The sequence below is a fragment of the Polistes canadensis genome, unplaced genomic scaffold (assembly GCF_001313835.1).
Source record: "Polistes canadensis isolate GaletaPanama2010 unplaced genomic scaffold, ASM131383v1 scaffold_107, whole genome shotgun sequence".
Taxonomy (NCBI): Eukaryota; Metazoa; Arthropoda; class Insecta; order Hymenoptera; family Vespidae; genus Polistes; species Polistes canadensis.
Genome location: NW_014569654.1, coordinates 179,783 through 203,835, shown reverse-complemented (window position 1 = coordinate 203,835; position 24,053 = coordinate 179,783). Strand labels below are relative to the sequence as shown.

The 24,053-nt window shown below is 38.2% G+C and overlaps 3 protein-coding genes and 1 long non-coding RNA gene across 6 annotated transcripts; 1 reads left to right on the top strand and 3 right to left on the bottom strand.

The window, feature by feature from the left end:
• Positions 1-165: 165 nt before the first annotated feature.
• On the bottom strand, positions 166-5,476 carry LOC106787612 (serine-rich adhesin for platelets-like). Its single transcript, XM_014750136.1, has 2 exons — positions 5,274-5,476; positions 166-4,730 (listed from the first exon to the last, which is right to left on the bottom strand). The coding sequence occupies exons 1-2, from the start codon at positions 5,386-5,388 to the stop codon at positions 592-594; spliced, it is 4,254 nt and encodes a 1,417-aa protein (XP_014605622.1). The 5' UTR covers positions 5,389-5,476; the 3' UTR covers positions 166-591.
• Positions 5,477-6,732: 1,256 nt separating this feature from the next.
• On the bottom strand, positions 6,733-9,517 carry LOC106787606. 3 transcript variants are annotated; one of them, XR_001381807.1, is made up of 3 exons: positions 9,426-9,517; positions 7,233-7,297; positions 6,733-6,973 (listed from the first exon to the last, which is right to left on the bottom strand). It is a non-coding gene; the product is annotated as an uncharacterized LOC106787606 (long non-coding RNA). The 3 variants fall into 3 exon arrangements; XR_001381809.1 differs by lacking the exon at positions 9,426-9,517 and adding an exon at positions 9,105-9,175 and having other exon boundaries at positions 6,767-6,973; XR_001381808.1 differs by lacking the exon at positions 9,426-9,517 and adding an exon at positions 7,437-7,575 and having other exon boundaries at positions 6,767-6,973.
• A 760-nt stretch (positions 9,518-10,277) lies between these two features.
• LOC106787605 (dual oxidase maturation factor 1) lies at positions 10,278-13,304 on the top strand. Its single transcript, XM_014750129.1, has 9 exons — positions 10,278-10,442; positions 10,737-10,918; positions 11,008-11,248; positions 11,348-11,405; positions 11,508-11,642; positions 12,073-12,292; positions 12,382-12,593; positions 12,681-12,876; positions 13,037-13,304. The coding sequence occupies exons 3-9, from the start codon at positions 11,084-11,086 to the stop codon at positions 13,215-13,217; spliced, it is 1,167 nt and encodes a 388-aa protein (XP_014605615.1). The 5' UTR covers positions 10,278-10,442; positions 10,737-10,918; positions 11,008-11,083; the 3' UTR covers positions 13,218-13,304.
• A 178-nt stretch (positions 13,305-13,482) lies between these two features.
• LOC106787604 (dual oxidase) lies at positions 13,483-22,400 on the bottom strand. Its single transcript, XM_014750128.1, has 19 exons — positions 20,913-22,400; positions 20,527-20,611; positions 20,298-20,455; positions 19,854-20,041; positions 19,323-19,527; positions 18,815-18,981; positions 18,493-18,729; positions 17,879-18,324; positions 17,581-17,782; positions 17,163-17,489; positions 16,797-17,021; positions 16,218-16,640; positions 15,831-16,143; positions 15,351-15,725; positions 15,022-15,239; positions 14,488-14,949; positions 14,229-14,384; positions 14,006-14,134; positions 13,483-13,754 (listed from the first exon to the last, which is right to left on the bottom strand). The coding sequence occupies exons 1-19, from the start codon at positions 21,001-21,003 to the stop codon at positions 13,626-13,628; spliced, it is 4,536 nt and encodes a 1,511-aa protein (XP_014605614.1). The 5' UTR covers positions 21,004-22,400; the 3' UTR covers positions 13,483-13,625.
• Between the last annotated feature and the right edge of the window lie 1,653 nt (positions 22,401-24,053).

The window sequence follows — 24,053 nt, the reverse complement described above, 5'->3', positions numbered from 1 at the left end:
ATGTATGCCGATAATCGATCATTTTTCTTTTATTTCAGATTTACCCCATGCTCATATAGATTATTCCGATATGAAAATAAATTATTCATGATGGTAACTGTAACGCTATTTAATTCGTCTTGGGATGTATTTCTCTGGTTGACGAATTGATTTAACATCTTCAACTATCTCTAACATCCCTTATTATATTTTTTTTATTGTGCGAACCAACGATAAATATGATTATTCGATTTTGATTATTTCTCACTTGACGATATTAACACAGTCTTTGGTTTGTGAATATGACCGTCGCGCGTTTTACGTGATACTAAGTATTTATGTAGATATCATCTCATGGACGATACTTTCAATAATAATAATAATAATAATAACAATAACAATAACAAGAACAAGTATAACAATAAAAGAATAATACACAAATATAAAAATCACATTGCATCTTGCGTTCGATCAATGGATCCGTTTGCGATGAATTTTTTATCGTAACTCAATTTCTTGCGTATTCGCAGCAGCTATCGCTACCATTACAAGTGGCCGATGCAAGAAGAACAAAAAGAAAAAGAAGAGAGAGAGAGAGATAAAGTTGATCGGTCAGCAATGCTGACCGTCCATCCTCGTGGCTTCCTGGAAGATGTCGTCGAAGACCTTGTCGACGTCAGCACTGTTAACTTGTAGGAGAGGTACTTGTGTTGGTGGTATCGTCAAGACGAGTTTCTGTTCGCAGATACCAGGCAAGGTACGACTTCTCGATAGACCGATCATGCACTTTCCATGAATATGACGAGGAGAGGAACGTTTCTTTGATTCCTTAGTTTCGTTCGTTGAACTTTCATTGGGATTATCAAAATATCTTCTTATCTTGTCCTCCATCTTTTTGACACTGTCTGAAGATGCTTCGTATTGTTTTGTTCGAAATTTCATGGTCGACGGTGATCTAGGTTTTGGGGGTTTCGGTAAGTAAGAAGCTCTCGATAACGACGAAGGGTTGGAGTCGTTTGTACGAGGAATACGAGAGGAACTGTTGGAAAGAGCCAACTGATGCCAAGATTCAGATTTTGAAAGAACGATCGATCTAGATGGTTGATTGGCGCAAGACATTAAATATTCATCGCTGGAATCAATTGGATTTGTTCCATTTGATATCGGTGATCGTTCCTTGCGAATAGGTTTGTTTGGAATAACGACTGGTTGTTCATAAACTCCTCTCAGAGCTGAAACTTGATTGACTACGCGCGACGTAGATGGTGTGATTTGAGTTTGTTTCGTTGGTAAATCCGGTGAAAAGAATTTCTTCGCTTGAGGAAGATTAACAATACGTTTCGATTGATTGAGTAAAGAAGAGGGTGAGATCGATTCGAGTCTGTTTACATTCTTCATCGGTATATACTCGTTACTTCGTGGAGGTACGTAGTACCCTTGTTCAATGGTTTGTTGTTCCTTCTTGCTATTCTCATGTGTTTCATTTTGATAATCGATCGGTGATCGCTTAAATGGATGATCGATCATAGTACAACGTTCATGATGGAGACGCTGTATCAAACTTTGTTGCAACATATTGTGTCTACGTATCTCCTCATCAACTTCTTCGTCGTTACTTGTTTTCGATTTTGAGTTGGACCAGACAGGTGACACAGATGGAGTCGAGTATTCCCTGAAGTACGATGGCTCGACAATTTCCTCTTGAATATTTGGATTTTCAACAGTTGCCACTGTGGCTATAGCACAAGTATATCTCGTTACGACACCTTCCTCTTCGCTTATATCTTGATTTTGAATATTTTTAGCATCCAAATAGTCATAATGTTTAGATTGAGATCGATCATCTTCCGCATAGTTCACCTTCGCTGATTCGTATTCGTTTTGTTCAGCTTTCGGTATTGGCTCATCGTAAACTGTCACCAAAGCTGTCTGATTTTGCACCTGTGGATTTTTTACGATCGTTTCGGAACAATAATCGTGTAAAGGCACAGCTTCGCGAACGTTTTCTTTTAACGGCAGAACACTATCCGATTCATTTCGCGAACGATATTCTTCACGACTTTTCTCTTCGTCATGATTTTTCTGATTATCCGAAAGAAAATTTTGAACATCTTCTGAAATCGTAGAAGGCACATCACTTGATGTTTGTATCGAGACATTGCTACAAATCAAAGGTGGCCCATTCGAGATCTTTGGAGCAACACGAAAGGATCTAGCTTCATCGTAGGTTGTTTCATCCTGAACACCAGTTTGAACAGCTACTGATGCACTGCCACGTAGAGTAACGTCAGCTTGTTGAGATCCACCTGAGGTTTCAGTTTCACTAATAAAATCACGAGAATCACGAGTTCCCTGAATGTTATAATGATTGTAATCCTTTGATATCATCTGGAACGAAATTTTTCCATCCACAACGTTCGGATGATTTTGTTCACTAATCAATTCATTTAGAGGTTGATATAATTTAGATTTTTGCCGAGGAGCATCGTTGAACTCGGAGGATGTTTTTTCCAAGGATAACGAGGATGCACCTTTGCTAACGAACGGTGCAAATTGCTTACAGAACGAACGGTAATCTAGACGTCCATTTTCTGCGTTCGTTACACTCGATGATTTCTCATGTTCGATCCAAGGTGGTCGTGGAAAGGTACGTCTCTCCGAGTTTCCATCGACTTGAACTTTGTATTCCAAAGATCGTTGTTGAACGTTGTTACTGTTGCCGCCACGATCAAACATCTTTCTTGCCTTCTCACGTAATGTATTGCCAGGCATGGGTATATTGCTTTTAGGAGGATTGGTAGGGATCGGTGAAGGCTTAACGAAGTTCGATACAATAGTTGTCTTTTCGATCCTTCGAAAAGGAGAGGAAGGAGCATGTCTGAAACCAGGAGAGATCGATTGACCAGCGTTAGGTGTATCGTGTTCAAAGTTACAGAAGACATTCGCGTTGAAGGGCTTTTCCTTTCCAGGATTATATCGCTGAGTCACTTGAGGAACTATCGGTGGCCGTTTCGGAAGCTTGTTCTTGTTAACTTGTTGTTCAGACTCATCACCGGAAGTCGTCGTCTTGTCAAAAGCTGTCTTGATATTCGAGAAACGACTGTTCCAATTTTCGTTGCTTATCGTTGATGAATCCATTGTTTTTGTGTAACCAAATGATTTGAACGACGTTGGTGCGTTAAATACAGGAGTATCGTTGTTCTTATTAATTAATGCCATGAATTTTCTATCATTTTCAGTTCTCGGTTGGAAGGATGGTACGATCATATTCTTGATTGAGCTACAATTTGCCTTGTCGCTGACATTTATAGGTTTCTTTAGAGATACGCAACCGCTACCCTCTTGCTTGAGACAGTCAGCTTGTAATTTGAGGTAACTTGGAATGTCAATGGTATTGGCTCGTTTGATCTTTGATTTTTTTGCAATAAATCGATTGGAAGAAGTACACTTGCTCGAGGATTCCACTCGTTGCTGAAGAGCCGCAGCCAACCTGCCAACACGACCGACTTCTACGTTGCCAACTTCCGTGTTGTCCAATTTGTTCCTCGAGTCGATACTAGGTCGTAGAGACTGATGATGAGTCACTTCGTTTGAAGCATTAGTCGATTGGGAGACAACAAAGTCCGTTTTATCGGCATAGAAGGGAACAGCACGTGGTCGAATTTCAAGACCCTTATCGATATTATTTTTATCGCGTAGAGACTGTCGATGATTGATGGCGTCTTTCGTATATTTGTCGTGTATCTCTTCGGGTCTTGGCTTTTCTTCGGAAGAATCGGTAGCCTTCGTTGGTGTGGTAGAGAACAACGGTGGGGGTGTTATTTTCGTAAATGGTGTCACCTCTTTAAAATTTTTTTCCTCTTGTAACCATTTCCTAGCACATGCTAGTTCCTCGGCAGAAACACCAATCGTGTGTCTGCTACCTCGTCTTCTACGATTATTCAGAGACGATGTTGTAGTTGTCAAAGAAGACTTTAACTTCTCTTCTTGGGAAAGTATCTTCTTTTCTTCCTCTAACGATTCACGTGGCATCTCTAATCGGGAAAGTAAACTCGACACTAGACGTAGAAGTTGAAGTTTACTAGTTGGGTCGGAAGCAGCACCGTGTTTTGCTAACGCGCCAACGTCGATTCTCTCAAGGGTTTCTCGTAAACGTGAAAGAGCTGTGTGTATGTCGGACATCAAGAGGTCCTCGAGGAACCTCAAGTCGTTCTTTAAGTCTTGTTCCTTGCCGTTACTATTCTTGCTAGTCGTTGATCGTTCGTCCATGGGACGAACTTTTCGGGAATCATCGACGTCCAGTGCAAGCCCTCGTGAATCTTCCTTGATCGGTGACGACGACGAAGTATCGGCTATCGCGAGCGAGAGCTCGAGCACCGAACGAAGGCGCTCTACCAGTACCGGTAATGAATTCCACTCACCGACTGCTTGTTTCTCGTTGCTGCCCTGATCCGTCGTTGCTCTTGGAATCGAACTACTGGTGGTAGTGGTGGTGGTGGTGGTGTTGGTGGTGGTGCTAGTAATAGTGGTGGTGCTGCTGCTGCTGCTGCCGGTGCTGCTAGTGGTGGTGGTGGTGGTGGTGCTACTGTTGTTGATCGGAAGAGACTCGCCTACTAACCCTACCCTCGTATCTATCTTTTCCTCTTGTGGCTCAGCCAGAGATATGTTCTCGTTGGGCAAGGAACTTGCTGGTTCGGTCACACGTTCGGCCGATTTTGAGGATGGCAGGCACGTCGTGTCGAATGATCTGACTGAAATATTCAAGAAGAAATAAAAAGGAAAGATGGATGGATGGATGGATTGAATTGAATTAGTTCCGTTTATTTTCTTCCGTTCGTTATCGAATGATTACGGAATCCCTCGTAAGAGGATTCTCGCGAAAACGTTCTATTTTTAATCGAAGACGAAGAGATCAAATCGAACGGCCGAGCGACGCCTTTCTTATTTCTTTTTTTTCCTTCCTTCTCTTTATTTCTGTAATAAATTTATCTCGCTTCTGTAATAGAACGCCCTTCGAGATGAAAATAAAACGGACGGGCGTGGGAATGTTATACGAGAGAGATAGAGATAAAGAGAGAGAGAGAAAGAGAGAGAGAAAGAGAGAAGGAGAAAGAGAGAAGGAGAAAGAAAAAAAGAGAAAAAGAAAGAAATAAAAAGAAAAAAAAAGTAGAAGAGAGAAATGAAAGATCGAATAACAATGGATCGAAGGGTATATCTATCTTTCTCTTTCTATCTTTCGCTCTGGATCAGAAAAAAAAGAGGCACGGCTTAAATCGATCGAACGATTCACGCACAGGAAAATGTGTTGATCGGTGGGTTGCGTCTGCTGTCATTTTCACGGAGGGAAAGAGACCGTGACAAAAAGCGCGACACGTGTATTCGCGCGTTTTCGCGACGTTGGATCTCCATTGTCGAATATCTATTTTTACGCGTGGGTAGGCGACAAAAAGATCGCGAATTTCAAAAGAAATAGAGAAAAAGAGAAATCGGAGTGTGTTTGAAAAATTTAAAAAATAGAATAAAACTTGTTTGCGCGTATAAGAGAGGGAGAGAGATTGAGCGGGGAAAAAAAGAGAGAGAGAGAGAGTAACGGAGTGGAATAGACGAAGTAAAAGAAATAAAAAAAAGACAAGACAATGATAAAAGAGAGAGTGAGAGTGAGAATAGCAAAGACGAAACGCGTATCACGAAGGTCGAGAAGTATACTGAAAGCACAGCGAACGAAATTTCTCCGTAGCCAGATGTGTGTTGATATTACGACGCGTTGTTATACCCCCGGAGGGCTAAGAGATCGCAAGCTTTCCTCTTGCGATTGGTTACTTTGCTCTATCCGAATGTGTTCTCGTCTTACCCGTTACTACTACTTAGCAACTACTACTACTACTATTACTAGTACAAAAGTACTACTGTGTGCTACTGTTTGCTGCTTGCCCATTTGGCAAACCACGAATCTTTTGTACGTGTTCATACTGTCTGTAAGAGAAAGAGAAAGAAAACGAAGGAGAGAGAGAGAGACTTTTCGCGGTAGGTAGAAGAACGTCTGGATAAACGAAGAAGAAGAAGAAGAAGAAATAGATAAGCGGGTAAATAGGGGAAGGCTGGTAGAAAAGAAGAGACTCGAGGGATAAACGAACGTACGAAGGGAAAAACAAACGGATAGGTTAGCGAGAGAGAGGATCCAATAACGTATGGAATAAATCGACCGGTGGATAGACGTTTAATGGATAGAACGAATATGTATAAATCGAGGATCTACGAGAGAGAAAGAGAAAGAGATACGGGTTGACCGCCTTCGACCATCGTTCGCTCTCGCTTTATTTAAAACGCACGGTATTCTCCGTTGGATTTATTTTCGGTCGCTCGCTCGTTCAACGCCTCGCAGCTGCTGCGAGCTAATACTCTGCATCGTGGAAGCTTTACTCTCAAAGAAAGAAAGATAGAGACAGAGAGAGAAAGAGAGAGAAAAAGATAGATAGATAAATAGATAGATAGATAGAGAGACTTTACGTATATATGTCTATGTGTACGTGATCAAGAAGATCGATCGAAAATAAGGCGATCCATCACGAACCTGATTCCAAAGTTTCCCTCGTTTCTACGCTTCCCTGAGATTTCTCGCTCTGATCCTCGTCTTTTTCTTCTTCTACTCTTTCCTCTTTTCCTTCTGATCTCTCCTCCTCCTCCTCCTCCTCCTCCTCCTCCTCCTTCTCTTCTTCTTTTTTATCTTCTTTTTCTTCTTCTTCTTCTTCTTCCTCCTCCTTCTCTTCCTCTTCCTCTTCCTCTTCCTCTTTCTCTTCCTCTTCTTCTTCTTTGGCTTCTTCTACTTTTTCTTCTTGAGCTTGTTTTTGCTCTTTTTCCTTTGGTGACAGAAGCCGAAGCTCATCGACGATTTCCGAATCTACCGAAGTCGATCTCCTCTTCCGTTGATCCTCATCCTCCTCCTTCCGGTCCTCCTCAATCTCATTTTGAATCTCATCATTCTCCGTGACGATTACTGTAACACCAATCAACCCCAAGAATAAATGTATGTCTACTAAGTACTATTTGTAAGTAAAATCTTATTCAAGTTTTCGAGATAGAAAGGATTGCAAGATAAATTAATCTAACGCTTTCTTTTACACATTGGTTTCTTTTCTTATCTTTTCTTTTCTTTTTAATTATTTATCTTCGTTTGCGTTTGTTTTTTTCTCGACTGAATTTACTTTTAAAATATAATAATGTCAGAAAGATAAGTATATCTTGATAATTCTTACCCTCTGCATCGGACATGTCTCTTTTAATCCTCCACCTCCTCTTCTTCTTCTTCGACCAAGCGCGTCTGAAAGTAAAAGGAGAGTATTTTAATTATCGTTTTCTTTTGTTATTATCATCAAGAGGCACAAGAGATAAAGATTAAAAGAGTAAGATCGTCACGCTTTTACTCTCACGACTACGTCTAATAACTCTATGAAAATTACATTTAATCATAAATAATTCCTGACACGGGCTTTGATATAGGACAACCAGTCGAAAGTTTCTTTCTCGAGTCGAAAGAAAGAGTTGAAAAAAAGAAAAAAAGAAAATAAAAAGGAAAAGAAAGGGGGAGGGAATGGGAGGGGGAGGGAGGTTGAAGGGGGGAATAAACTCCAACCGTCGACGTTGCAACGAAGGTCGTTACGATTAATCACGGGAGCATTCGATTAATTTTTGGTCTCCAAACACGGGCACCAGTTCGAAACATGCACCGTTCTTCTCTCTCTCTTTCTCTCTCTCTCTCTCTCTCTCTCTCTCTCTCTCTCTCTCTCTCACTCTTCGTTTGGCTATACGCCAAGCACTGTAGCCTCGCGAATAATTCTTCATCGAGGCGGAAGAATCCGGAGCGGTTTCGCGTCTTGACGATCGTCGTTACTTATTTCACCGTGGTTTTAAAGGCGTTGGCCATCGCGCGTGTAGCTTCTTAGGCTAGAGCGCGAAAATAACTTTGACCTGTTTACGCGAATACGGAAATTAGGAGGACCTTATCTGGATTCAAGAACTGGAAAATTCTTATGAACGAACACTAACTTTCCTTCGATCTTTCTTCTTAACTGTAATTTACGTAAAATCCTATCTTTAATATCGTCGAATGACGTCAAGTTTGTCTCAATACGTGAATTACTAATAATAGAAAAAGGAAATGAAATAGAGATAGATAGATAGATAGATAGAGAGATAGATAGAGAGAGAGAGAGAGAGTGAGAGATGTATTTTCTCTATGTTTCAATAAAATATTCGAGCTATTCTAATATAAGAGTCGATTGTCAACTATAGTCTATTTCTTTATTCGTTTCGTTTGTTTGATGCCAAGCCGGCTATCTTCAGAACGTTTTATTGCACAATTTTATTCATTGATACGTTCACCTCTATCTTTCTCATTGTTTACTCGAAAATTAGGAATGCTTTTCTTGGGTTTATAGAAAAGAAACTAATATTGTTCGATTTGTCAGCTCGACGAATGTTCTTAATAATATTTGGATGAATAAATTATTTTCTCGAGATAGATATCAGGAATACGAGGGAATGGATGCTGAGTGAGATTCCTTCGAAACGTGGCTGATATACAATGGGCCACCACAACCACCACCAGTACCACCACAACCACCACTACCAGAATGTTTGATCAAAAAGCACGGTCACGAGAATAGACAATGACGTGGTTGAAGAAGACGACTGCGAAGACTTTTGGGATCTCTCGATCTCCCTTTCCCCTTTTACGATTTATCCTATTGATCCGCAAATTTTTTGTTATCTATATAGGACTTTTATTTAAAAGACTAACCGCGATAAAGTCTAGGCACTTGCCGTTGGGCCGATATCAAGGCAGGAAGGGAATAATTTCGTGATAGGAAGAGACCAACGTTAAACGATTCGATTCGATAGCCTTCGTAGTTATTATCGATATCCCGATATCTCTTCGATACAGCTCAAACCACAAACTTTTCACTCTCCCCGATATCTATCAGTATTCATCGTTATACCGAAATCGTTTATCCGTTCCTCTGTTCCAACTACGGAGTAATCTGAATGAAAAGTAACGTGTCAGGAAATGCCGTTAACGTAGAAGCTATTTTACGTGGGTTCGACTCGAATCGTATTACGATTCTGACCTATCTCTCTCGCAAAAGCGCTAAACCACCACGGTAGCCAGGGATAGTAGCAATAACATCGCAACCACCACTACCATCACCACCACTACTATTACTACTATTTACCACCACCAATACCAATACCATCATCATCATCATCATTATCATCATCACCACCACCACCACCATCACCACCACCACCACTACTACCACTAGTATCGGCCCCAGGAGTAGCACGAGTAGCACGAGTAGTAGAGGAGAATGGTCGGTGGTGGTCCTGACACATCGATCGACCGCGTGCGGTTAAAAGCTTGCTGGAAAAAAGATGGTTCAATCGATTACCTTCCGATGCTCGGAGTAAGAGCAGCCCGACGATCGTGTGCGAAGAACGAGAAGTAAGGTAGATCGATGTGTGTATGTATATACGACTGGTATATGTCTATATATTTATATCTATATATATATATAGAAGGTAGACAGAAAGAAAAGAAGATCAGAGACAAGGATGTTGTAGCCAAGTAGAGATGGATCCGTGATCTTCCTTGTCTTCTTCGCGAAGGGACTAAAAGGAACTTCTTGCCGACAGGTCGTACACTCTTCTTTCTCTCTCTCTCTCTCTCTCTCTCTCTCTCTCTCTCTCTTTATTCTCTTTTCTTTTCTTTTTTTCTCTTCTCTTTGCTTTTCCCTGGTAATGACGATCGACGATCCACGACGAGGACCACGACGACGATGAAGGTGGCGTCGGTGACGACGGTGGATGATGCTCTGCCACAAGCTGCTACCTAAAGGCATAGCGTCACCCGGACCAAATTAGACAAGCAGAAATAGCCCGAGTTATTGCCGGCGCTATGTATGCGAGAGAGAAAGAGATAGATGCTCCCGATGCATACCTTGTATCTTGTCTACAGACGCTAACGTGGAGACCGATTTTCTTCGCAGCATGCGGAAGACCGGACTACCGGTTCTTTCTCTTTCAATGGAACTTCTTTTTCTTCTTTTTCTTCTCCTATTATCTTCTTTTTTATAGAGAGGAATTTCGAATAGGATGCATGGCAGTAAGTGGTTGCCTAATCAAATTGATCTTAAGTATTAAGAGGTGTTATTTTATTTGATTTATCTTATAAAAACAATGTCACGCAAAATTTAACGTGTCCAATTAGATAAAAAATTGCAATGTACGTACCGACAGATTTTGAACATATGAAGTGTAGAAAAAAAAAAGACACTAAGTGAAATACGTATACGATCGACATTGTTCGATCAAGCATTGATATCTCTGACTCTTTATGGACCATCATCGATCGATATATTTATCATAGAAAACGATCAAATGGAAAGGAAAAACGCGATGAGCAGGAGGTACGTAATTTATGCGCTTTCTCACAGCTGATATGCAATAATCCATTGCACACGATTATGTGTTTCCGTTTCTCTCCCTCTTTTCTCCATTACTTTCCTTTCTCTTCTATTTCCCTCTCTTTCTTTCTCTTTCATGCGAGACGCAAAGCGAAGAACGCCCCACCTGTCCCAAGATCTATCCCTCCACCAACGAGGCCGTTGCTCGATGGTGGAAATTACTTTGAAAGCGAGAGAACCCGTTGACCTACTGCTGCCTTCAGTATACGTTCTATGTCTCTCGCTTTGCTATCACAGGTGCACCTATCTTGACAAGGAGGATCCATCGTTTCGAACATAATTACATTACCGGAATCATTCTGTCCTTGAATGGCTGGAGGAATATCGTAGGATGCAACGTGAAACTTGTCGAGTTATAAAAGCAGGCGGAAACGGCCAAGTAGTATAACGAGAACATCCTGACGTTCGAATTTTACAAAGTAAGTTGTCTATAATGTCAATTAATCAAATTAATCAAATTATATCAATCGATTTATCGTTTAACGTTAAATTCTTTTATTTCTTTTAGTTTTGCTTCATTGTGTCGATGTTCTAAAAGGAAAAAATATAAATTTGTGGTTGGTCTTCGTGAAAAATACGCGAAGATGAAGGGATGGTTCGATGCTTTCAGAAACGATGGTGGACCGACTCTCTATAGTTATAGTAATCGTACACCCGTCACCGGCGATGTTGCTCTTGTTATCGTTTTTGTTATATTCGGGACAATATTTACAGCCTTTCTAGTCATATTTCCTGGTATACGGAAAGAAGTAAGTTGAATAAATTTTTAATCTGAGAGAAAATTGAACAAAGAAAGAAATGAAATATTATGCGAAGAATATGAATTTGTTCAAAATGATATTTTGTAGAGACTAACTACGTTCCTGATCGTTACCCTGAGTCTCTTCGTTGGAGCAACGATTCAAGGTCTGTACAATATTACTTTCAATGAGTCGACCTTGTTGGTCAGCATAAAAGATGATTCTTTGTATGTAAAAAAAAATGCAACTTTAATTGATTTGCTTTAAGTCGCTCAATATGGCTCATCTTGGCATACCAGTTCAGCAACCATCGTTAGTTCGTACAGCGCTTTCTCCAGGCATAGAACAAGAGCTCAAATTGGCGGGTACATAGGACTCATGCATATTAACATTACTTACAAACGTGAGTCACAATATTAAACAACGATCACTACTTCATATGCTTTATAAAGAACGTGTAGTGAAATTTTAAGCGAGTGAGTTTATAAAAAGATTAGTACTCCTCTACAAACTGCAATGTAAAATGTACGAATGAAGCATATTAGGTTCGGGATGATCCCCTTTAAAAGAAACGACGAGTCCACGTTTGAACGTTGAAAAATTTATCCTAGAAATGCTGCTGAATCTCTAACATTCGGACGTGCTCGGAAACGAGAACGTTTGATGCCGATGACATCTTAAAATGAGAGATTCTTGTGTCGTAGGAATTTTTTTCCCCCTCACGAGTTACATATTTCATTAGATTTCATTCTTTCTTCTTTCTTCCTTTTTTCCCTTTATTTTTTTTTTCTATTTTTTTAATTGCTAATTTGTCCTTTGATTGCCTTCATCAGACCTACCAGACAACGAACACACGAATGATGATGCCGAGTATAATGAGAGATTCTCGTGGAGGGGTTCTAATGAAATGACGAGTGCTTTCAAACAAGCGCTCTATCAAGGAGCTCCTTTTCCAATCGTTTCACTGGCGGAATATTTTAGCCTTCATCAGGAAGGATTTTCTTGGGGTAGTAAATACCGTGAAGCTGGTTACTACGCGTCTATAATGCTTTGGTGAGTTTTGTTAACGATTGAAATGTTTTTAAAAGGATATTAGGAGAGAGAGAGGATAACTTGATTCTATTTTTTTTTTTTTTTTTCAGGACCTCTTTTGCTTCTTGGTGTATGATGAATTTATTACTTATGGTCGTACCACGTTACGGCGCATACAGTATGATCATGACAGGATTGTGTATGCTCTGCACAAATCTAATTTATTGGGCATTGCTACCATGCGAACCGTTGATTGCTCATATAGACGGTTCAATTCTCGCTTTCGATATGGGCTGGAATTATTGGTTGATTTTGGTCGCAGGTGATAAATTAGATTGTTTCTATAATGTTTCTCATATCTCTCCCTGTACACTAAATGTATATCATTTATGACGATAATATTTTATAGGTGTCGGATGTCTTTTTGCTGGAATCGTTGTAACAGCGATAGATTTAATATTTCCTCATCAATTTTCAACAATACTCGAAGTCGATTATGATACTCCTTATGACAGACATGTTATCATAGAGGAGAGTTTCGATACGAGAAACGTTAGAAGAAAATTGCCGAAAATTGAAGATTCTTTGGGCGACCGTATCATGAGGTTTTTTTTATCTTTCTTTTTTGTGCTTTCAAATCTATATAAAATTTTATACGAAGTTATAACGTCCATCGTTCACCGGTTTTGTTCTTTCCTCATATTTTATTCATGCTTTTATTTTGTACGGACATTAGGTAAGTGTATAAAGAATGAAATGTTTCAGTCAGCTGTCGTCAAAGCTTCAAAGCAGAAATACGGATCGAGAGGACACACAGGGTGTGATAAATAAAACTTATGCTCCTCACAAATCCTCTGATTTTCAACAAGAACGTAATGATGATCCTGGCAAGAGCAATTGGTCTTATCCATTTCCTCCAGCACCAAGAAGGATGACAAACTCTTGATACTTACGTTGAATTTTAAAGAAAATAAATGTACTTTAATATATGCAACTCGATAAATAAAGCTCAAAACTAGCTACGTATATTTAACTTCTTACTTTTTAAATTCGATTCTTGACTGTTATCGGTACGAAATATTTATTAAATTTTTGTTTGTTTAAATTATCATTACCGACTAGTAATCCACTAAAAGCGGAAAATATTCGTATTCATTTCATTGAATCCTATTATTGGAAAATTAGGAAACGGTTCAATGACATGATTATTCTTCTCTCTTCTCATAAATAAGAAATATAATATTAATTATAAATAAGGCACGCACACTAACACAATAAATATGTACATTCTTTTCAGTATGTTTCAAAGGAGTCTGTAGAAAGCAACGGGTTTCCGCTTCTATTCTCGCAATAACTAGCCGAAGTTCTCAAAATGGTGGATAAAGTATGGTAGTCTACGGCCTTTGTTCACCTCGTCGCAAGCAGACATTACGCTTTTGGTTAAAGGTCGTGGTCCGCAACTAAATACTCCTATTTTACTGACCTGCAAAATATAAAAATCTAAAAGTTCTTCCGCGTCGAAGAATTCATTTCATTCGTCCTCTCACTTCTACGAAAACTCCTGAGATACTAAAAGTTATTACAATGGTAATTCGTATAAAGTACAATAATACATTTTCGTAGTTAGAAGTACTTTTGAAAAAAAAGAAAAAAAAAGAAAACGAAAGCTTTCGAATCGTTGAACTTTATACTTTTTTAATAACGAAAAGCCTCAAGTACTTTTATAATACTCACGTAACTATGTTTCTTTTGAACGAACTTTAGAAAGGAGGTCATATCCGGTCGACCAAAATGATTAATAGCTTTCAGTCCAGTGAATATGCTTTTCTTAGATAATCTTTGAAAATGATTTTCACAGATATACTGAAAAAAATATCAAATTGAACATTCGTCAGAGTTCGGATAAATTCATCCTTAGAACGGATATCAAAAGTTGAACGATCATTTCTACACTTACAAGCATGGTAGTACGTAAGTCGAATTTATGAAAGAACTGAGTTATAAATATGTGTATCTCGAGAACGTCAGTTACATCTTTCCTTTCGACGTCTCTGAGAACGTCGATGAACCACTCAAAGTGTTTGTGGGATGGGCAAATCCAAAGAAAGTATACCTGTCGAGAAAAGTCAAACGATTCGTAAAGAAAGAGAGAAAGAGAAAGAGAAGGAGAATAGGAAACATATGTTTAAAGATGAATTCGGAAGAACGTTGGGTACCTTTTTACAGGCAACTCCGGAATATCTGTTGGTGGAAGTACCAAAGACGAGATCATTCAGCATGGAAGCATACGGAGTAACTCCAATTCCCCCGCCAACCATAACTGCTACTTCGAATTTATACCAGTCTTGATTTCCACCTCCGAACGGTCCCTCGATTCGTATTTTAGGATGATCGTCCTCCGGATTATAGTTACAAGGATCAAAGTAGTTCCTTAATTTCCAGGTCCATGGACCTTGCGCTTTTATATGACACGAAAGGAAGTTCTCGTGGGGCGCCGAAGTAAGGGTGAATGAGTGAAATTCATTCGATCTAAAGACTGTACACGAGAGACGTACCCATTGACCCGAGAGATACTTTAGATTTGGAGGTCTATAGAATTTTATCTTTATTACATCGGAGGGTAGCAATTCCGTCTCAATTATATCAAGGGCCATGTATTTCGTTCTCAAACTTACGACCTGAATTCAATTAATAAATGTTTTATTCATTGTTTCTATGAAATATATATATATAATAATCAGAACTTTTACCTTATCAAGAGCATAGATGATAGCTGGACCTACGAAGAAAATCCAAAATCTCGGCGAGCCGGTTAATCTAGCTAAACCGTGGATCAATGATAACGCATAAAATAATACATACAAACTGTGAGTTAAAGAAAAGAATTTATATGCTTTTTGACGTATCGTGGGATGCGCGAAGACGAAAATGATCGTCATTACGAGGAAAAGTAGAATACCGGTTAAACCTGAAAACAAAAAAAAAACAAAGAACAAGAACATAAAAGATAATAAAATGTAAATGGTATTATACGTGTATAAATAGTATTAAAAATTCAATAACTTTTTTCATTACAGACCTGTCACCGTTTGAAAGAGCCAAAATGTGATAGTTGGCTTGGCATCGCTTGGAAAACTGATCTCGTTTGTGAGGCAACGGAGATGTGCTATCGGTTGTGTCGATACGTGATAAAAATTCACGATGTGTCCGACCGTATGTAAAATGGAAAAAAAGAGAGCCGTGCAAGCGGCTATTTTGTGAAATTGTATGTGCGAATCCAATGGTATGTATTGCTGAATCGAAAATTCTTTTAATTTGGTCAAGAGATTGCGAGACATCGTGAGGAGTAATAGACTGTAACAAAATGACAAAGCTGCTGCCGATCCTCGAGTTATAGCGATACCAACACCCATAATGTGTCTCAAATCCGTATGTTCAGCCATGAAAGAATAATCTATAAACAAAAAGTTATACGTTTAAAAAGATAATAATTATGTTATCTTTTAGAACAAAAAAAAATACTCTTCACAAGAAATTTATAAACTTTTGTTAAACTCACGTATAAATCTTTCAACAAATAGTGCTATAGTGATAACGTAAAATACGAAAAGATAAAATATATTTTGTCTGTTTTCCTCGAGAAAAGTCGATATTGCGTCCCATTGTTTGCGGGTCCAACTCTTCGAATCTTCCGGTGGCAGTTGATCGATATGGAAGCTCGTCATTCGTGCGACGTTTGTCGACATGTCTAAAAAATTTTGTTTTGCTCCCTTACAGTCCAATCCGATGGCCACAAAATCACCTTTGTATTCTTTCATCATTAACTTGAAATCATTGTAAGTAAGATAATTTTTCCTTTCAAGCCCAGCGTCCTATGTTATGAAAATAATTGATTTTATTTATCTTTAAAGATCGTTTAAAGATAAAAATATGAATGTTTAATTACTTGAAACATTCCATCGATGAGTTCGGTGACATGATCGTCGGAAAGACTCGTAGTACGTGCAATTTCAACGAGGGATCTTAACATCTCGGATAATTCTTCTTTATCGATGACACCATTGCTATCTTTATCGCACATATCAAAAATAATACGCAATTTGTCCTCGGTTTTACCACGGGAAAAGAGCAACACGGTGTCGAGAAATTCTTGAAAGGATATGCGACCGTCGCCGTCTTTGTCGACGATATTAAACATTTTCTTCACGAAAACTGCATCAGGACGCATACCGAGTGCACTAGCGAATTCACTTTTTGACAAAGATGTACGCATAGCTGTAATAACTTCGCCCGTGTCGCTATCCTCGGATCGTCGTCGTCTTTCTCCAGGACGTAAACCAAATGTCAACGCGTAAGCTTCTCGGAAAAACTATTAAAGTTCTTTTTAACTTTCTTTTCTTTTCTTTTCTTTTGCAATACAATTATTTCTAGTTTTTTTCTTTTTTCATAATTATTAAAAATGTTGAAGAAATAAAGAAAAAAGAAAAAAGAATTCTGTTGTTCTGAACAAATAAATTATACCAACCTGTTCGAGTTTCTTCTGACGACGCTCTTTAGTTTCCGCTTTTGCTAGCATAACATCGCGGTTAACTTGGAAAAGCGTGCAATGTTTCTTGTGGGACGACAGGAACGCTTCCAATTTCGCAATGAACTTTCTGCGCGAGGCCAAGGAATCGAGTTCAAGGACAAGGTCATAATCACGCGGTATACGTAACAATACCAGCGCCTTTCTATGCCCACTTTCGCTCTCCTTAAACATTTATCGAAGCTTGAAATCAATTGGACAAGATCTTAATTTTTTAACGTAAAAGAAAATAAAAAAGGATGAAAATTGATTATAGGTATAAGAAAGAAGAAATAAGTTGTTAAGGAAGATAACAAAAAAATATACCTGAGATTCTTCTATGGTTATTGTATTAACGCCACTAAAATCGAACGTACGAAGTTTTTCGCCTTTTCGATCGACGATATGCAAAGCTGCTTCTGGACCGAAGCGAACTTTTACCAAACGACGATGATTAGCGTGCAACCATTCGCGTACAACCATTTTATCGACGCAAATTCTGTTGTCACTTCTCCTTTGAATTTCTTCTTGAAGTATACGTAAACGACGTCTTCGTCGGTTTTGTAGTTTCACCAAACCATAAGCAGCACCAGCGCATAAAATTGGAAAAAATCCGAGGAAGACACAAGCGTAGATGTATACGAATTCGCTGCCCTGTGTGAAAATAATATTATAACGAATAAATAGTATTTCACGAATCGTTTAGTGCCTAAGTGTTATAACAAATAAATTTCACTTGGCTTACTTCAAAATAGTCGTATCGCTGCAACGGTAAACAGGGTTCGAGAACGGATGAATTCAATTGGAAAGGTTGAGGACACGGATCATTTTCTTCCCAAAGGAATACTCGCTTTTGAATTGTGTCCGGTGAAATATTAGTCGCATTAGTGATTACGTCCCACAACGTCACACGACGTATATCATCTATTTCGTTTTTGGTAAAGATCCTGTATAAAATATAAATGTATGTTTGCAGTATGTACTTTATTATACGATCGAATACTGTAGCCTTCGATTGAATTTCAAAGGAATTCCCATCTTACCCAGACTCTTCGTTTTCAAACCAAAAGCGATCAGAATCTCTCAAGCGTAAAAATTGCTCTTTAATAACCGCAGTAAAAAGTTCTCCCGGACCATCACTGGATTCCAACATACCGCCAACATAAACATCAACATTATTTAAGTTGTTAGAGTGGATTTCAACGAGTGTACGCAAAAGAGATGGATTTTTGTTGAATAAGTCAGGATTAATCTCGTTCCATGTTTTCCTTGGCGTTAACTTGAAATGTTTTCGTGCTGTATTGTAATCCGGTAATCCATTATCACGACCACGCATGATATTAAGAGCCCCAAGATCCCTGCGGGAAAATTCCATGGGTCCGAATAAATTGTTTCGTATATCTGTACCGAGAAGGTTGTCCTCTTTTTCGGCTATTTGAGAGCTCATTCCCATAATTAGTTCTTCTATAGTACTATTTGATAAAATTTCCTGAAAACAAATGATCAAGTTTAATAGATTGATAAACGTTTCGCAAGAAACTTGAAAATCATAAATAATAGGACATAGTACTAGAAGACGAGGAAGAAGCGGAAGAAGAAGATAAACTTTGTGACACTTTGCACGAAGTAACTTTTGTAATTTATTATGAATACTCACGTTCGAATCCCACCAAGTAGAACAGAGTCTGATCGCGGCTTGACCCGCGTTAGTCTTTCGAAACTCGCATCTTTCGTCACGTCTGTATATACCAGGTGGTATGAGAGTATGTCCAAAACGAAAAGCAGCACTTTGAAAAATGTGACTTATTCCTGGATGGAGATCAGCTTTATAACCAGTATACGCTGGTAATTCTTCGTTTAAAAGCGTGGGAAGATATTCATATAAAATGATGTTCTGAGATAAATAAGACAAGGGAGAAATTTAATTGACTGGTATATTCGTTTCTCATACTTGATGAAAATGTAAACTCAATAGATACCTGTAGAGTTCCTATAACTATACGTCGTGATTTCTGAAAGATTTCTTCGTCGGACATGTCTGGATATTCTCGTTGCACACGACTTGCTATAATGTTATGCCAACGATAAAATAGGATCCCTAATGAGAGTAACGGTGGATGTTGATTGGTCCTTGGATCTCCGAGTACTATGCAAAAGATTAAAATCAGGATAAGCAAAAGTGTACTCGTAGATAGATTGTACTCCATGATAGGGTTATGAAATATTCTTATGGCGTAAATAAGTAGTTACAAGAGTATGATGTACCTAACGAAATTTGGTTGTTACGTATCAACGATCATGATTGATCTTACGGTTAGATAAGAATGATACATTAGCTAACGTGTTTAACTCTGGCGAACGAATACGGATCGTATTCGTGGCTGGATATTGCAAAAGAAGAAGAATATAAAGAGATTTCGATGTTATGAGTAAGACATGTTGTAAGAGAAATTTAAGGTAAACAGCAAAAACAAGGTGTAGTCTTACGATAAAGCCGTTCTGGACTGAGCATTCTCATAACGTGTGGAACGGCATGATTGAAGAGCGGGGCGCGCATGGTGTTTCTCACGGGAAATTTTCTGCTCGGTTCCATGAGGAGACTTCCGTTCTTGAATGCTCGCATAGTGTTCGCCCATGCTTCGCTACTGGAGTATATGAAGCTACCATCGATCCAGCTTGTTACTTTATTTATCTGCAACCTCACATATTCAGAGCTATTTTTCATGTTATTGTTTATGAGCCAATATTTTTCTTGTACGTCATCGTCGCCAGTCATGCATGTAAAACACTGTGTCATCTATTTTATTTTTATGAATGTCCACGGGGTAAACGTAATTCTATTGATACGATTGAAAATCGTGTTCATTCACATTTATTTTATTTTCATTTTATCCAATGAAGTCACGTCTCTAACGGTTTTTTTTTATTAGATTAAATTATGTTTTATTTATATAGTCGCGCGAAGTTGGAATAAGAAAGTCATCAATTTTTAATGGATGCGGAAAAGTAGGAAATTACCTGTTCGCGAGGGCTGTTCGGGCTATGTCCAGTTTGGCGGTCGTAATCGGCACGTAGGAAAGGAATGTACTTGTTACCTTGGCACTCCTTGTCGAAAACCGGATCACATTTATCCACGTCGATACGATGGAACTCTATAGGGCAGCCACTTTCGCTGGCCATGATTATTTCCGACGTGATCAGTTGCCCTGAAATGATTTCGTTACCTATACTAAAATTCAATTCTTGGTGGTTAAATCTTGATGTTATACATTGAAAGTTAGAAGGGATTAGTCATAACAGGATTTGTCAAACAGGACCTAAACTTATACGCTTCCGGCTATGGATTACGTATTCTATTTATATCTATCAGTGTAATAGACATTAATCTTGAGTAAACTCAACTTCAAGTATTCTCTAGAATTAATGGTTGATAAATATTTATAGAATCGAGACAATCTTTACCGAAAAAAGCGAAAAGAGCAGTCCGGTTCTTAACGGAAGGTAAACCTTCATCTCCTTGCATGAACAAATCGCTTAGTTTTCTCGGCGAGGGTCTGTCTTGGCCAGCTAATGCATAAACACCATCGGAATAAGCTGCAGGTACCTTTCGTATCAGCCTGCTGCCTATGAAGTTTAGAAATTGAATTAAGTGATCCTTCAGAAAGCTTTGGTAAGTAAATATTTCGAGTACTTGCCGATGGATCCCCAATTTGGATGGGCCAAGTTGTTGTACCATCCATCGTATCTTTGTTTCTCCACATCATTGTAAAATGCTCCTAAAGTTTTTAAGATAAACGATTAGTCGGGTGTAATATTTCAATGGTATTCCCATTAAAAATATTTTTTTTTTATTTTAAATTAACAAATTTTACATAATATTATGTTAATTATTAAGATTTATGTATAATATTTAGTAAGAAAATACCAGCGAGTAGTTTACAATTATAAAATATGCAACGCGAGTACCGTTAACGAGGCAACGTATGAATGTTTAGAAACGAAAGCTTCATAAAACGGAGTTCAGCCAGGCGAGCTTGTCTGGCAAGAGCGAAAGTTTGTTGCGCGTCTAGCACCTACCAGTTTCAATGAGTAACACGATCCAGAGAACCCAGAGAAACAAATGCAACCGTTTGAAGAAACGGACCAAAAATATACGTTTCTCTGTCATCGTTGTTCTTCTTTACTCTTCAGGAAGATTTAAATCGGTGCCATATCTCATCTGAGCGAAGGAAACCAGGATCTGATGGATCTCTCCAGGTGACCCAAAAAGAAAAAGAAGAATTTCACGTTTTCTCAGCGACAATCCGAACGATTCATTTTCCTTGTTTCACTTTTCTTTCGAAGCCCACAAATTGAATCACCGAATAGAAGGTGGGCACATTTGAACATAAAATCCGGAGAATCGGTTGGAAACGTCGAATTGAGTTATCTCACGAGTTGCTTCAAGATAGGAATGTTAAGCAAAAAGTTAGGAAAACCAACAATGCGGGTACGGGTAAATTCACAACGTCACGTGCGTACCGGCCAAGTTGAAAAAAAAGTCTTGCGCTGGCTCCCGAGAATCCTTGTCCACGATCAGCGATCAGACTTTTTTCACTTTGGTGTATAAGACAAGGAAGATGAAGATAACGTTGAGGATTTATTCAAAGAATTGTTCAAGAACGACAATTTTTCTATTTTTCTTTTTGTCTTTTTTTTTCTTGTTTTCTTAGCTTTTTGTAACGTGGTTTGGGCCAAGAGCGTGATCGAGTTGTTGAGAATCAAGCCACGAACCGACACCAGCCGATCTTAGCTGCACGGTGAAAGTCGCCGGTCTACTTGCTTCGTTCTTACCAACCGCCACCACCAGATTACCTTCTCCTTCTCTCTTCCCATATAATGGGTCTTCTCTCTCTTCTTTCAACAACATAACGAACGAGCCTATCCGTAAAGTTCTATACTATACGTAAAACCTCTCTAACTAAAGGAGACCCCCACCAAGTTTCTTACTCGCAAGCGATTCCTTTCTCCAGGCGGCACGTTTTACCGAGGCGGCATCGCTCGTGACGTCATCATATGCGCAGGCCTAGTTTTTGAGTCCGCGGCACCGATTACCCAAGGCAAAACCTCTCCCTAGTCACTCCGTTCCTCGAGTTCGTTTCAAGGTCGACGCTTCACGACGATCCTCCTGCTAGCCTCCTGCATCTACGTTTCACCTTCTTCTTTTTTTTTTTCCTTCTCTCCTATACTTTCGACGAAGGAGAGGATCCTCTCAACGACGACATTCAAGCAAACCTCGTCGCCGTGTCTGCCTTTGAGATATTTTTTCCTGTGTCTCTTTTTACCTCCTGGATCCGCATGAGTCATATTTTCGAAATAGCCTAGTAGAAGTCTATCGCAATGTTTTCTTTTCTTCTTCTTACTGTTTTTGTTGCTAGAAATCCGATGCACGAGAAAGCTTATTTGTAAATTTATAGTATAGATAATCTCTCATCAGAGCTAGAAAAAAATAAAAAGCATTTAGTTCCATCAGTGAAATTGAGATTGGAGTTTTGACCTTCCTTTTTTTTTTTTTTTACATAATATACATTCAATTACATATGCAAAATATGTTTTTACTTACAAGAAATTAAATGGTATTTGCAGTCATCCGCATTGTCCTGTTATATCACATTAAATACATATGTATTATGTATGATCAAAAAAAAAAAAAAGAATACAGAAGATCTATCGAGTGTCATTTCTCATGGATAAGCAAGTTTTCTTTCGCGATAATCCGTATCGTTTCCTCGTCACTTTTTTAACCGTTCATGGTTTCGCAACCTTGACGAGGAAGTTTACTTTTCAAATTCAAGCAAAAATATCTATAGTTTGAGTTAATATAAATTGATTGAAGTTTAATACATTCTTATCTCATTTTTAATTTTTTTGTTGTTATACATATTAAGATCATTCTTAAATTTAATGTTCATTTTGTAGGATACCATTTGTTTTTGTTGTTTTAATTAAAAACTGTATATGGTATACAGTTTTCATCACATATGCGTGATATTTGGTGATCACATTTTTTTGGCCGAGAGTTGCAGGTACAATGTCTGTATGTATTTATATATATATATATATATATGCAAGTATATAAGTACCTATGTATATACTGAGATTTATGTTATGACTCAATCCACACAAAGAGCGATCGCGCCTACTCCGGCTACCGGTCGATTTTTATCGCCCTTGGCACGAATCGTCAAAGACGGTTACATTTGGTGGAGATCGTCCGCGAGTGTATATACTTTCCTCGTTAAGACCATACGTTCCAGTCGAAATACGTCTGTATCTGCGTGTCTTGAATACATTTTTAACGATTTATACGGCCGAGGTCTTTAACCTTTTATTCGACAAAATAACGGCTTTTTTCTACCAGGAAATAAAGGAAACTTTGGACGATGTATTCAAGAAAGAAAAAATATTAGATTACGTACGCATATAAAATTAAATATTGATTTACTTTATCCAATATTACAAAATCCAATTACAATGCACATCATTATTAATTTTCGATTTTCTTCGTTATTTGTCCAATGTAAATTATATGAAAAAGTTTGATTGTGAAATAAATATATCGTTTTTTCGGACGACGGGTTTTCAAATTAGTTATTTTTAATGATTTTTTTCTTTTTACTTTTTTTTTTTTAAGTCACTCGTGTAGTAATTAAATAATTAATTTTTTCTTAGCTTATATATATATGTATGTATGCATATAAGTTGATCATTTAATTTTGTTTATTTTATCTTCGTTTGATTTAGTACTTACAATAAGTTTAAGTAAAGAAAGAGTTTCCTGATATTATGTTTTATCAAACAAAAAATTCTCTATAATAATAAGAATATTTTTAATATCCTGTTCAATGTTCGATATTCAATATTGACGGTTGCAATGAAGAATCTTTGATGCGAGCTTTTTTATAATCCATGGAAATGCAAAAATATACAGGTTGGGGTACTTTTACTTCGTTATGTAAACGAAGCCGTGGCTATTGATGTTATAAGTGTCGTATAAGTCATGTCACAAGAGAAATCCATTAGGTGATAAAGAAAAGAAGAAAGCAAGAAAAAAAAGCTTTTAAATGCATTCTTCCTTCCGATTCATCGAAGCGAGGATTTAATTGTTTTTTCTCTTATCAGGAAACACAGAATTATTTTACGAATGGCACGATTTATATATGTATTTATGTCTGTATA